This window comes from Rhodamnia argentea, chromosome 11, assembly GCF_020921035.1.
Source record: "Rhodamnia argentea isolate NSW1041297 chromosome 11, ASM2092103v1, whole genome shotgun sequence".
Lineage (NCBI taxonomy): Eukaryota > Viridiplantae > Streptophyta > Magnoliopsida > Myrtales > Myrtaceae > Rhodamnia > Rhodamnia argentea.
The window spans coordinates 18,694,024-18,709,019 of NC_063160.1; the positions used below are offsets into that span (position 1 = coordinate 18,694,024).

The 14,996-nt window shown below is 41.1% G+C and overlaps 3 protein-coding genes across 4 annotated transcripts in view; 1 reads left to right on the plus strand and 2 right to left on the minus strand.

Moving 5' to 3' along the window:
- The window catches only part of LOC115747317, a 35,919-nt gene extending 24,133 nt beyond the window's left edge, over window positions 1-11,786 (plus strand). Inside the window, exon 13 of one of the 2 annotated variants that reach the window (XM_048272752.1) lies at window positions 3,855-4,123. In XM_048272752.1, coding sequence (XP_048128709.1) covers window positions 3,855-3,891 — 37 coding nt within the window. In that variant the 3' untranslated portion in view covers window positions 3,892-4,123. Of the gene's footprint in view, window positions 1-3,854; window positions 4,124-11,654 lie in introns of those variants that run through there. The other variant, XM_048272756.1, reaches the window with a different exon arrangement.
- Window positions 1,249-6,029, minus strand: LOC115727720 (oligopeptide transporter 4-like). Its single transcript, XM_030657989.2, has 6 exons — window positions 5,435-6,029; window positions 4,893-4,990; window positions 3,438-4,001; window positions 2,884-3,136; window positions 2,608-2,790; window positions 1,249-1,894 (listed from the first exon to the last, which is right to left on the minus strand). Exons 1-6 carry the CDS (start codon window positions 5,951-5,953, stop codon window positions 1,280-1,282), a joined length of 2,232 nt encoding a protein of 743 aa, XP_030513849.1. The 5' UTR covers window positions 5,954-6,029; the 3' UTR covers window positions 1,249-1,279.
- LOC115727719 (oligopeptide transporter 4-like) lies at window positions 10,492-13,906 on the minus strand. Its single transcript, XM_030657988.2, has 6 exons — window positions 13,342-13,906; window positions 12,831-12,928; window positions 12,170-12,730; window positions 11,638-11,890; window positions 11,362-11,544; window positions 10,492-11,232 (listed from the first exon to the last, which is right to left on the minus strand). Exons 1-6 carry the CDS (start codon window positions 13,858-13,860, stop codon window positions 10,618-10,620), a joined length of 2,229 nt encoding a protein of 742 aa, XP_030513848.1. The 5' UTR covers window positions 13,861-13,906; the 3' UTR covers window positions 10,492-10,617.
- Between the last annotated feature and the right edge of the window lie 1,090 nt (window positions 13,907-14,996).

A 14,996-nucleotide genomic window follows, 5' to 3' on the forward strand; every position in this document is an offset into this window, starting at 1 on the left:
TCTAGAGATATCATGGAGAAATATCAGAGTTGCTATAAGCTATTCTCACCGAGACTTTGTTGTATCCTAAAAATTTTTTGTCGAAAACCATTAATAACGTTATGGGGCAAATAAATCATTAAAGAGAGTGTTATCACGCCTCAAAGTTTGATTCCATTGTTCATCCCATTTTTGACAAAATTTTCCAATAGATGCATCGAATCATGCCAATGAGTGTTTCAAGATAAGGATCGAGCTTGCGAAGTTGAGGGAATGAAAATAGGGTTTTTATAATTTTATTTGATCGATTCGATTTTACTTACACTTAGATAAATGACATACATTGATTTTTAGCAAAAAATTACCAAAAAAGTCTTGAATTTATTGTATTTATTTTATTTCACTCCTAAACCTTACAATTGTATAAATTGAGTTCTAGATCTTTTTGAAAATTTGCCAATATAGCTCATCCGACCAATTTTTGCCAAAAATCGTTGATATGGACGTTGACTATCCTACGTGACATAGTCAGCGCTGACGTTAGCAATTTTTCACTATTTTTCTGAATTTTTTATATCGCTTTTTCCTTTTTTGATTTTTCTGTTAAAAACTCTCTCTTTTACATTCTTTTTCTGCCGATTTTAGGCCTCAATGCTGGTCGGCAACCAGCCAATGGCCACGGTTGCACTCGCCGGCTTCAAGCACGGGTCGCCCTCGACAGCCTTAGGCAAGGCCACCCTAGCTAGGATATGGTGAGGTTAAGTCTCGCCTAAAGCTGGCGAGGCCGGCCCTCGTCGGTTGTCGCTTGTAAAATCAAACAAACTAGCGTCATACATGTAAAAGCAAGGATTTGAAGTCAAAGTCTTCATTTTTGCCTTCTATTTAATAAGACCGCAGATAGTTTCGACAATCGAGAGATGACTGTTGAGAGAGAAAAATCGCAATTAGCTTGAAAAATACGACATAACGTGGATCAAAATCATATCTTTTGTAAGATGGCTTTAATTAGATCGAATTATGGAAGTCAAGATCTAAAAAGAAGTAATTCGATATCGAGAGACTGACAAGGATAGTTGAGGATTTGTGACCACATAAGACAATCTTATTTCTTGCAGGAAAACAGAATATTATCTTAATAAATCACAATCATTAAATCGACAAGAGTGAAAGAATCCCGAATTGTTGAAACGCCTAAAACTATCCAGTGATTGGAATATTTTTCTACAACTTCTGTATAACCTCCACTGGTCGTGGCTAATTTTTCTTCTGTAAGTTCTACATCCAGAAAGAGCTTTATGCATCAGTTGACTGGGCAACCATCAACCTCTACGCCCTTGGCTGTTGGACATGCTGCTAGTTCACAATGTTCGCCATTGTTTCCCCACCAAGTTATACTTTTATTCTCCATGCCCACCGAAAAGTATAAAAGCACGGCCATGAATGCTGTTCCCGCGTCCAGGGCTGCCGAGAGAACGTAGTTGTATCTCTGCCACCACTGCTTTCGGTACCGGAAGATGAAGAAATTGAATATTGTTCCGGCTAGAACCCAGGCATTGTAGTTTAATGGTGTTGCTGGTGGCATCATTCCTGTCGCCCCTAATAAGACCGGAAGATTGATGAGAGGGATCCAAGATTGCTTGGGAAACGCCTTGTGTAGCAGCCATACTATAATAGGCCCTATTGCACCTCCAAGGAAAAACCAGTTCATGTCTCCATAGTTTCCGAGTGTTCCAAAGATCCGTTTAGGTCCAACCAAACCCCATATAACAGATGCATCAAAGAAGACCCGGTCACCAGGACATGTCCAGGGACTATCCTGTGGAAGGAGATCATCTTGGCATATGTTGGTGACAGAGTTCAGCAGCCACCATGCCACTGCAATGTTGATGGTTCCAGCAAGAATTGTACCTATGAACTGTGAGGACACAAGTATAGAGTACTAAGGTCGTTTCGAAATTACTAGATGCCACACATACTTTTTCAATAAGTAGCAACAAGAGGGAGGATACTTGACAATCTAGGCACACCGTCGAAAGTCCAGTAAGATTTGGTTGCTAGCTTTAGTAAATATCATTTCAGGAGATCCAAACTATGCCCCAGTTGTTACTCACATCTATGATTTTTGTGAGTATTTCTTTTTTGAAAGTGCCTGATATGTTGATCTTGCTTTGGATGATGATATATGATGCTTCCATAAGCGACATGCTTGTTCGAAAATGCCGACTGCTTCATCTTAATTCTGTTTGAAATGGGAAAGGCTAGCTTAAATCTTTTTAGAAAGTTTTGTGTTTTGTATTTGACAGTTCTTCATTCAAAATCGTCTTCCTGGATCTCCAATCATTACTCTCCTATCACGGTTCGGTCACACTTTTTCGACAGGTTTGATGAACAAATTAATAGTTTTGAAGCCGCGACGAATTCGACCAACACGCTTCTCTGGTTATTTTCCTCCACTTTGTATTTGTAAATATTATACCTGAAATTTATTAACAAATATATGTTACCGGTAGTCAGTAATTACTTACAGGCTGTCCGCATCAGTAGCACTAATTAAGTCAGTGGATCTGCACTGAGTTTGGTTCGCTTACTTTTGGCATAGTATTAGCCATTAGGAGCAGTAAAAAGTACCTGAACCAAGAACATCGATCTCGGTGGTATCTTCATGTAGTGTCCCAGCTTAAAATCGCTGAGAAAGGAAACAGCCTGAGCCATGCTGATGTATCCATATATCTTGAAGCAAACATTTGCTATAGGTCTTCCTGGATATATGATGCCCATAATGTATTCTGTGATTATATTTAGTCCCGGTGTCTGTAGATTGAGAAAGATCACTGTTGAGCATATTATGTCTTCTTACATGGAAATCAAGTCAAGCATAAATGTGCCATAACTCTTGATTCATACCTGATTTGTTGTGGCAGTGATGATACTAATGGGGAGGGTGAATACAAATGCAAGGGCACTAGCAAAGAGAAGTCCCCACCATGGCATTTGGACCTGATCATTCAGGAAGATGCATAGAGCAAGAGATACAACCAGGCTCACAACCAGCATCAAGTGAAACCACCATGAGGGTATGTCCTTGTATCTCCTCATCAATTTTGTATGGATATCTTCCTTCCCTTTGTGAGAAGCACGATAGCGCTCGTAGATTTCTCTGTTATAACGTAACTGTACATCAGTGTCCGTATGTCTCGTGAATTGAAGAGAATCAAGTACTTAACACGTAAAATAAAGCCATTCTTCAGTATCTAATTGTTGCAACTCTGTGTTGTAGCCATAAGGATGCCCTCGGTTCACAGAAAAGTTATTTGTAAGTTCAAATTCTTTCAAGGTTCCATTTTCAGGCCTTTACAAATCTTAACTTGGTTTTTCCCTTCCGCATGCTGCTTGAGGTCCTTATCAAGTACTCAAGATAAAATTGTCTAAATGAACATATTGAGGTGAGAAGCTAGTACCTGCCGTAGAAGAAGGCCACGTGAGTCAGTGTTGATGCAATGGTGGCAAAACCAAAGCCATAGGTGAGAGCAAAGAACGTGCTTAAATGAATTCGACCTTGCTCCTCGTACTTTGGGATGTCCAACTCGAACTTGTCGTTTACGATTGCCGTTATATTGTACCTTTGACCTTGCGCCGTGAACAAGTGCGAGGAGAAAATGGGGTATCTATCTGCACTATATAGGTTAAACCCCCAGTAGGCTATGGGGATTGCAACATAGATTATCAATGCATATCCCGCGAAAACATTCACTATGGCGAAAAAGGGGCTGATTAAAGGACTGAACAGGAAGGATGCCACTACTGTCCAGTCGAGCGTCAAGGCTCCAAGTCCAAGGCCTCGCATACCCGATCCGATCTGCTGGGCGGTGACTGAGTTGGAGAATGCCCAGCAGACCCATGATATATTTGTGAGGGTGGAAAAGAGGTAGCCTGGGACAGCATACCATGAGAAGCTGCAGATCAGTGCAATGAGGAAGAATTTTGCCCGCGACATGCGCTGTTCTTCCCTCTCGTGCAGAACCCTGCATCAATTCGGATAGATCGAATTACTTCAGGTCATGCACTGGTTATCTACATGAAGTGCAAAACTCCGGTTGTCTTCGACCAGTTGTGAATTTATTACATTCTTTTGTGAATGCATCTGTTCATTGACAACAACTAAGGACAAAGTGATCAACCTTCATATTAGTATAGTGAATCCTCTGAAACTGTTCAGATCCTGATGATGAATTAAAAAAAAAAAAAAAATCAGTGTTAGAGCGAACATGGGTTATTTGCTAGATGGTTCAGTTTGTCCTTGGAACACGGGGTATTTGCAAGCATCATTATAACTTCAAATGGTGGGGCTAACCAATGTTGGTTGTTCCTCCAAATTTCAAGGAACCACCAGAAGCAGCAAGAAGCAGAAATAACCAATGGGTTCACTAAGAAACTTCGAAGCTGAGGTGGGCTTGATGGTGTCTGTAGTCTTATTAATCGAGAAGCTCTTCTGCTTCTTTGTTCTCTGCAAAGGGGGGGATCTGGCTCAATCTCTTTGAACATGTCGTGAGTGGCTGAACTCATATTTGGCTCAATTTTCACACTAACTATCATGGTTGGGTGGTCCATGGCGGCCTCCCTAGAACCATCACTATAGGGAGAAATTTTGGGTTTTACTCAATCCAGTTGACTTTGTTCAAGTTGATGTGGCACGGCACGTCCCACTATTCTAGTTCTAGGCACGACCCACGAGGCACGTGACCCACTTGTTCAAGTTGCGGTGACAAGCCAAAGGAATTAAGCAGCTTAGCAGAATACAAAACAGTGATCTCAAAGCAAGCGAGTAGACTGTCCTGTCCTGACTTCTGACAGTAACAACGCGCGCTTTCCAAGCAAAGCGAGCGGAGGCAAAGAGAGAAGTTAATAGTTATTACCGGAACAAGGAGACTTGGACGAGGGTATTAGGCCACCACATGTGTGCTGGTTCCACCACATACTTCCTCAGCAGCCCTGCCCATCCGTACCCCAACACCTGCATTCCCAAAATCCCACCAATCACTATCTTATTAAGCTCCACTTCCTAAGTTACTAATCTTCTTTCTCTGCATCTGAGTTTCACAGTTTTAACCCTAGTTTTCAAGATTGCTGTGGCCGTTTTGACAGTTCCAGTCCGAGGATGGCGACAGTTTTCCTAGGAACCAACAGGTACTGCGGGTTCCTCGGCATATGTTCAGACATTTGACTCTTCACTTCAAAGTGCGCAAAGCCAGTTTAAAGCATGAAAAAACGTAACCAAAAAGGATAAAGGCAAAAGCAAAAGCAAAAGAAAACGAGTGGATAGCTGTAACATTTATGGTATTCATAAGCTTAGCTGTCGTACGTCTCTTTTCTCAGCTACTTTCTTGCAAAAGTCGATAAAGAAAAACCACAACATCGAACAATTACGACTCGAGACTGAATGAATGGGTGGACTTACCTGCGTCGTGATGATGAGAAGCCACCCGGCAAAAAACGAAATGCTCCGGCCATAGAACGCCTTGATTATGTTCACTATGCCGACCCCGTAAGCCGACCCGGATCCGAACGCGCTCCCGGCATTGGCGAATATGGAGATGAGGACGTGCTCCTTCATGTTGAAGGGCCCCGGGTTGAGCGAGAAGAGCCGGGGCCCAAGCCCGGGGATCCGGAACTTGGCCTCCGGCAGGGCCACGGCCATGAAGCGGCCGATGGGGAGCGAGGCGACCTGGACGGTGATCTGGGTGATGACGAGGGGCTCGGTCCGGTAGGCGAAGAACTGGTTGAGGAAAGAGAGGAGGCAACAGGAGAGGAGGCCCAAGAACCACATGCGGAAGGTCCACACGGGCAAGGTCGGGTCGTCGGCGTTGGTCACGGTGAGTCGGACCTCCTCGATGGGCGAGAGGTCGTCCTCATCGACGGGATCCTCGAGTTCGGATGGTCTGGTGGTGGGCGGTGGTTGGAGCTCCAGTGTGCCCATGATGGTGGGTGGCAAAAAGTGCGCTCGAGTGTGAGAGGAGGGAGGGTGGTGGTGGTGGGTGGTAAGGCGTCTCGTCGAGTAGAGGTCTGGTTTTATACTTCAACGCATAAGTAGTCGAACGTTGACTTCCCTGACATGAGGAGCTCTTCATTGTGGCTCCTCCAGCCCGACTTGAGCAGCAAGATCGATGCATGGTTTTTTTTCTGTTTTTTCTTTTGAATAATGACACTAACGAAGTTTAAACTTTGGTTTACAGTGAAACGTAGTCTATAAATTTTTAATTTATTCAATATGATTCCTGAATTTTTAATACATATTCAATGTGTTCTCGAACTATATAAAAATATTCGATGTCATCTTTTCATTAAATGCAAGCCCATAAAATATATTGAACGTCCATCTTTCCTCTTTGATAAAATTCAGAATTCTAGAAGTTCGAAATAGAGTTATGAGAACCAAATCAAATTAATTAAAAGTTCGGGGTTTTCTTTTTATTAATTCGAGCTCATGGGTCGTATTGAACAAATTAACAGTTCAATGATCACATTTCATAATAGGCTAAAATTCGAAGACCATTCTTGTCATTTTACTTTTCTTCTTCTATGTATTTTATATTTTATCATTTATGCCATAGTCCGTCATAATGGTGAGATTTTTACTCTAAATCAAAAATCCAAATGCAATTCCTACATGCGGTTGGATCCAAGCCACTCGCGATTTACCTCTCCAGCTTAGCTTAGAGTCAACAAGCATAAAAAGTCAGCGTGACCCGATTCACATTATTTCTATGGGAAAAGAATAAATAAATTGTGTGAAAATCGTGAAACGACGAGTGAAGAAAATCAAATTCAAAGCGCGATGATTTTTATTTTTATTTTTTCCTCACGGAAAGGACAGATTGAAAATGTCTTGTCGGCCGCAATAACGGCGGACCATCATGCTTTTGTCGATAGTAGTGGGGATAAGCAGCTCCAACCAAAAAAAATCAATAGAATAGAATAAAATATAAAGAGGAGATAACCGCCATCATAATCTTATTGATTAGGAATAGTAAAGACCCGCGCGACAACCATTTCATTTTGAGGATTTTTTTTATTTTTCTATTTCGAAAATAGATTTTGGACATAAATCCGTTTGATAACGAATTTTTTTTTTTTGAGATAATTTTTATCTCACAAATAGATTGTGGAACAAAAATGAAAATTTTCTACTTCTCTACTTTTGGAACAGAAACAGAAATAGAAATTCTTTTCGTCGGTCCTTGCTCGTCGTTCGCGGGTCTTTGTAACAATAGCTCTGCCTCTTGTTGCAAACCTAGCCTCCATCGCAACCATAGAAATATTATTATGTTACTAAACGAATTTCTGTTCGGAAAATAAAAATTTTGTATCGTTATCAAACACGTTTTCTCTGCTTCGAAACTCGTCCAAGAAATAGAAACAGAATAATTTATTTATGGATAGAAATTATTTTCAAACCCAGAATGGTTATCGTTCACGCCCTAAGAGTCCTCTTTGGCGATTCAAGAGCTAAAGATCCGTTTCAACTCTCAAAGGGTGCATGTGTATCTTTACAATCATGTATTACAATGAAAAAGTTATTATTTATTACAGTAGGAATAAGCAGGCTGAAAATCCTAAAAATTTATCATCAAAATGCAATTAAGTCCTAAAAATTATTAATTTTGGGTAATTAAGTCCTTTCATTAACTCAGTCTAATTTGACTAATGAAAAATGGTCACAAGTTTAGGACTTAAATGCACTTTTTAAAAATTTGAAGGCTCAATTGCACTTCCGTGATAAATTATGGGACTTAATTGCACTTTTTGAAAAGTTTTAGAACTCAATTACACTTTTTGTGATAAATTGTTAAGATTTACGGTACCCTTATTCAATTTATATGTAATATAAAAGTGTGTGTAAAGTAAAAAAGAATGAATTCTCTTTTTTTTTCCTCCTTGATTATTGTTGAAGTATATGGCTTAGGCTTTCCAATTTGACTTGTAAATATGGTTTCGGACTCGAGTTAAGCCTGATTTATTTCGAGTGTGTGGCTTTCTGTCGAATTTCACGCATTATTTCTAATCCAGCATGTACCATGAAAAGGGTGTTGAAATGTTACGTATTGCTTGCTTAAGGGGTTTATATGCTTTTCATATTCCAGTAATCCATCTTTACATGTTAGCTTGATTTTTTGGGTACGAAGTTCTAAAAATTGTGCTTCTTCTTCTTCTTTTTTCAAATGAGCCAGGCAGTGCTAGCTAGGGATAATAAAAAAAAAAAAAAATTGTCTCGTTCTCATAATGAATCGACAAGAATAACACAAAATTATTTGCATGTAGCATCACCATCGAAAGAGCTAAAAACAAAATTTTCAAAATTTCACTTTTAGTCTATAATTCATTGTTAGCCTGTCAAGGTCACTTCTTAAGTTAACCATCTCGATGAAATGAGGCTGACTACTCTTGGAAATATAGCCGTCTCTTTGCCGATCCGTGATGTTTTTCTTTTTCCTTTTTTTCTTTTTTGGTAAATAGAAGGTACAAACTAAATAAACTACAATCCCTTACCCAAAAAAAAAAAACTAAATAAACTACAATATGACGACGCGCTTACGAGAGTTCCTATCTGAAAAGAAGACTTTTTTATTTTTATTTTTTTCATATTTTCCTTTTTTGCTAAATCTAAATATCTGTCGTTGCATCCAGACACATCAGTAGCACATGAATTGGGACAATTAATAACGATTGAAAGGGACTCCACGGTGCATCTATTTAAGTTTTCGAAAGCATCCGATGAATTCTTGACTTTTTCGCAAACCGCGCATGTGTCTGTACAAATGGTCATTAAGTCGTGAAAGAGACGACCCCTGTTTCTTTTCTAGCAATTTTTCTGATCCAATCTCTCTTGTGATTGCTAATGAAAACAACGGGGCGTCACATCGCATGAGATGACTTTACTAAAATCCCCAACCGAAGCAGGATAAATGGATTATTTTTTCTTGGTATTATTCGAAAATCTTTTTCCCCCCATAAAAAGTTAGTAAAATAATCTTTCGCATCCACAGATTTGCATACATGACGCGGATTATACGTACATAAATACGCGCATCTAACCTCCACGTACACATCAAACCATGATAATACGTGTTTCAAGATATGGATCGAGTTTGAGCAGTTGAGGGTATGAAAATTGAGTTTTGTTATTTTACTTTGATCGATTGGATTGTACATGTGTTGATTACAAGTTGAAGTTACTGACGCTCAGATAAATGGCATAGTTGATTTTTAGTCGAAAGATAATAAAAAAAAAATCCTAAACTTATTGGGTTTGTGCAATTTCAATCTTACACATTTCAATTATGTCAATCGAGTTTTAAACATTTCGAAATTTTGCCAATATAGCCCATCCGGCCAATTTTTACCGAAAATAAGCGATGTGGACACCGGCCGGCCATCCTACATGGCATGATAAGCATCGACGTGGACAATTTTTTTAAAGAAAAATTCTTATCTTTTATACTTTTTTTTTCCTTTTTTTCATTCATTTTTTAACTAGCCGTTGGGCCTCGGCGATGGCAAGCAACCGACCAAAGGTGATGACGGGGGTGGGTCGGTCTTGCCGGAGGCTAGGAAGGGCCGGCCCCGCTAACTTAGGGCAAGGCTTGACCCCATCGAGATCTGACATAGCTGGCAAGGCCAGCCCTTGTTTCGCTTATTGCCAATCGCCAGCCATCACCAAGGCCCAATAACAGCAACAGAAGAAGGAAAAAAAGAAAGAAAAGATAACTCAAAAGTAATAAAAAAAAATTGTCGACCTTAATGTCGGTGTCAACGATTTCCGGTCAAAATTTACCGGATGAACTATATTGGCAAATTGTTAAATAGTTTAAGACTCAATTTGACAAATTGAAAGGACGAGGATTGAGTTGACACTATTTTTTAAACTATTTAACAATTGAAAGGATGAACTAATTTGGCAAATTGTAATAAATTTTAAACTATTTTTTGATAAATTACCTAGCTTTATTTGATAAATTCCCTATCTTTCTCCCACTTTAAAAGCACAATATCCAAAGTTAAAAGCCACTCCTTATATGCCCTTGAATAAGTGAAGATAAACAACCTATTTACAATTTCAAAATATACAATTCTCCTGACAACTTTACGTCCAAATTCTATCTATTTTACTGAAAAAAAAAAAAGGGTCATGCATGTAAAAGCAAGGATTTGAAGTCAAAATGCTCATTCTGAATTTGCTTTATGTTTAATAAGACTGCAAATAATTTAAGTAATCGACAGATCATTGTTGAGATAAAATCGTAATTAGTTTGAAGAATACGACGTAGCGTGAATCAAAGTAATATCTTTCATAAGACGACCTTAATTGGACCGAATTATTGAATTCAAGATATATGAATAAGTAATTCGATATCAAGAGACCGACAAGAGTACTTGAGGATTGGTCACCACATAAGATAATTTTATTTCTTGCGAGTAACATAATATTATCTTAAAAAACCAGAATCATCATACCGACAACACTGCAAGAAACCCGAATAGTCGAAACGCCTAAAACTGTCCAGATTGGATACTTTGTACAACTCCTGTAGAACCCACTAATTTTACTTCTGTAAGTTCTGCATCCGGAAAGAGCTCCATGCATCAGTTGACCGGGCAACCATCAGCCACTACGCCTGTGGCTGTTGGACATGCTGCCAATTCACAATGTTCACCGTTTGTTCCCCACCAAGTTATGCTTTTATTCTCCATGCCCAGCGAAAAGTATAAAAGCACGGCCATGAACGCCGCTCCCGCGTCCAGGGCTGCCGAGAGGACGTAGTTGTATCTCTGCCACCACTGCTTTCGGTACCGGAAGATGAAGAAATTGAATATTGTTCCTGCTACAACCCAGGCATTGAAGTTTAATGGTGTAGCCGGTGGCATCATTCCTGTTGCCCCGAATAAGACTGGAAGATTAATGAGAGGGATCCAAGATTGCTTGGGAAACGCCTTGTGTAGCAGCCATACTATGATAGGTCCTATTGCACCTCCAAGGAAAAACCAGTTCATGTCTCCATAGTTTCCGAGTGTCCCAAAGATCCGTCTAGGTCCAGCCAACCCCCATATAACAGACGCATCGAAGAAAACCCGGTCACTTGGACACGTCCAGGGACTATCTGGTGGAAGGAGGTCCTTTTGGCATATGTCGGTTACTGAGTTCAGCAGCCACCATGCCACTGCAATGTTGATGGTTCCAGCAAGAATTGTACCAATGAACTGTGAGGACACAAGTATAGAGTACTAAGGTCGTTTCGAAATTACTAGATGCCACGCATACTTATGCAAAAAGTAGCAACTAGAGGGAGGATACTTGACAATCTAATGGTTAGGAGCAGTAAAAAGTACCTGAACTAAGAACATCGATCTTGGCGGTATCTTCATGTAGTGTCCCAGCTTAAAATCACTGAGAAAGGAAACAGCCTGACCCATGCTGATGTAGCCATATGTTTTGAAGCAAACATTTGCTATAGGTCTTCCTGGATATATGATGCCCATAATGTATTCTGTGATTATATTTAGTCCCGGTGTCTGTAGACAGAAAGAGATCATTGTGAAGTATAATATGTCTTCTTAGAAGGAAATCAAGTCGTGCAAAAATGTGCCATAACTCTTGATTCATACCTGATTTGTTGTGGCAGTGATGATACTAACGGGAAGGGTGAATCCAAATGCAAGGGCACTAGCAAAGAGAAGCCCCCACCATGGCATTTGGACCTGTTCGTTCAGGAAGATGCATAGAGCAAGAGATACAGCCAGACTTACAACCAGCAACAAGTGAAACCACCATGAGGGTATGTCTTTGTATTTCCTCATCAATTTTGTATGGATGTCTGCCTTCCCTTTGTGAGAAGCACGATAGCGCTTGTAGATTTCTCTGTCGAAATGTAATCGTACATCAGTGTCCCCATGTGTCGTGAATTCAAGAGAATCGAGTACTTAACGGGAAAAATAAAGCCATTCTTCAGTATCTAGTTGTTGCAACTCTGTGTTACAGCCATAAGGATACCCTTGGTTCACAGTAAAGTTATTTGAAACTGTAAGTTCCGATTCTTTCAAGGTTCCATCTTCAGACCTTTACAGTCTTGCCCTGGTTTTTTCTTTCCTTATGCCGCTTGATGTCCTTATTAAGTATATTGAGGTGAGAAGACAGTACCTGCCGTAGAAGAAGGCCACGTGAGTTAGTGTCGATGCAATGGCGGCAAAGCCAAAGCCGTAGGCGAGAGCAAAGAACGTGCTTATATGAATTCGACCTTGCTCCTCGTACTTTGGGATGTCCAACTCGAACTTGTGGTTTACGATAGCCGTTATGTTGTATCTTTGACCTTGCGCAGTGAACAAGTCCGAGGACAGAATGGGGAATCTATCAGCACTGTACAGGTTGAACCCCCAGTAGGCTATGGGGATTACAACGATTATCAATATGTATCCCGCCAAGACATTGGCTATGGCAAAGAAGGGGCTGATTAAAGGGCTGAACAGGAAGGATGCCACTACTGTCCAGTCGAGCGTCAACGCACCAAGTCCAAGGCCTTGCAGACCCGAGCCGATCTGCTGGGCGGTGACCGAGTTGGAGAATGCCCAGCAGACCCATGATATATTTCTGAGCGTGGTGAAGAGGTATCCAGGGACAGCATACCATGAGAAGCTGCAGATCAGTACAATGAGGAAGAATTTTGCCCGCGACATCCGCCGTTCGTCCCTCTCGTGTAAAGCGCTGCATCAATTTGGATAGAATGAAAAGTCCCTTCTGTTTTCTGGTTAACTCTGATAACTAAGCAAGCAAGCGAGGGGAGGCAAAAGAGTGTAGTTATTACCGGAACAAGGAGACTTGGACGAGGGTGGCAGGCCACCATATGTGAGCTGGTTCCACCACATACTTCCTCAGCAGCCCTGCCCATCCGTATCCCAACACCTGCAATTCCCAAACTCCATTACTAACCACGATTCACTCGCCATCTTTCTGAAGCTCCGTTCGACAATGGGCACACGATTTTCTATCTTGTTTCTCTACGTTTCAAGATTGCTGTGCCGTTTAACAGTTGCAGTGCGAGGATGGCGACAGTCTCCTCGGGATATGTTCAGACATTTGACTCTTCACGTCAAAGTGCGCAAAAAAGAAAAAAAAGTTCGGAGCATGAAAAAGCATAGCCAAAAAGGACAGGAAAAGGCAGAAGGAAACGAGTGGATAGCTGTAACATTTATGATATTCACAAGCTAAATCGTCCTCCGCCTTTCTTTTCTCTCGGCTACTTTCTTGCAACAGGCGAGTAAGAGAAACCGTAAAATTTCACCGATTACGACTCAACTAGTCCATACGAAACTTACCTGCGTCGTGACGATGAGAAGCCACCCGGCAAAGAAGGAAATGCTCCGGCCATAGAACGCCTTGATGATGTTCACTATCGAGACCCCGTAAGCCGACCCGGATCCGAACGCGCTCCCGGCGTTGGCAAATATGGAGATGAGCACGTGCTCCTTCATGTTGAAGGGGCCCGGGTTGAGCGAGAAGAGCCGGGACCCGAGCCCGGGGATCCGGAACTTGGCCTCTGGCAGTGCCTCGGCCATGAAGCGGCCGATGGGGAGCGTGGCAACCTGGACGGTGATCTGGGTTATGACGAGGGGCTCAGTCCGGTAGGCGAAGAACTGGTTGAGGAAAGAGAGGAGGGAACACGAGAGGAGGCCCAAGAACCACATGCGGAAGGTCCACACCGGCAAGGTCGGGTCGTCGTCGTTGTTCACGGTGAGGCGGACCTCCTCGATGGGCGAGAGGTCGTCCTCGTTAACGGGATCCTCGAGTTTGGCTAGTCTGGTGGTGGGTGGTGGTTGGAGCTCCAGTGTGCCCATGATGGTGGGTGGCAGCAACAAGTGTGCTCGAGGGTGAGGAGGCTGGTGGTGGTGCTGCTGCTGCTGCCGCCGTATGTCTGGTTTTATACGTTAACGCATGGTGGGCAAACGTAACACACAAAGATTCCAAGATTCACTGTGTATGACAAAAAAAAAAAGACATAAAGATTCCAAGATACCAATTTTTTTTTAATTATATTTTTATTTATATATATAATAATTTGTTTTCATAAGTGTAACTATCCAATGATCGAGCGCGAGTATGCCGAAGAAGGGAGTGTAAAGGAATAATTTTTTTTTTTTGGTCTTATTGTAAATGAATATTCACTCGCAGAACAAAAAAAATAAAAAAAAACCTTATTTGATGGGCAATGGTAATGCTGGTGATTAAAAGAAAAATTTAGAAAACACAAATTATTCGTCTCAAATTCCGTGAATCAAAGAAGATGACGTTAAGGGTGAGTATAAAAATAACTTTCTATGTTAGATATATTCTGATAATTACGTATTATTCTACACATTTAATTATGCATATCTTAATTGGTATTTTTATATATTTTATGGTCAATTTATGGATCTATTTCCAAATTGAGATTGAAATATGAATGCCGAGTCTTGGGCGTTTATGGAATCCTCTGACTAGTTCTAGTACCGTACCAGGTTGTCATTGGTTGTCGACAGCTGACTTCCCAGAAATGGGGAGCTGCTTGTTGTGGCCCTTCCTTCCAGCTGGACTCGAGCGGCAAGTTCTATAACAGTCGTCTATGGTCTATTTCTCAATTATTGTGGGCCCCAGAAAACCTCGTACCCAACCAAAAAAAAGGCCAAAAAAAAAAAAAGAGAGCAATTCATTCCTGTTGGGGGAGATGCCTCTCTTTGCCAATCTGTGATTTTGATGACGCACTGATGAGAGGTTTCTCTCTCTTTTTTTTTCTTCCATGTTTGCTAAATTGGGATGTATGTTTCTTCGGATCAAAACGCATCGATCTCGCGAGAATCCCAAAATTTGTCGTCTTTGGAAGAGATTCCATATGAATGCATCCGATGAATTATTGACTTTTTTAGCAAAGTGTAACGCGGACGCAGTTGATGAACCTTTTTGAACTTGTAGATGAGCCCTCCGTCATGTCGCGCAA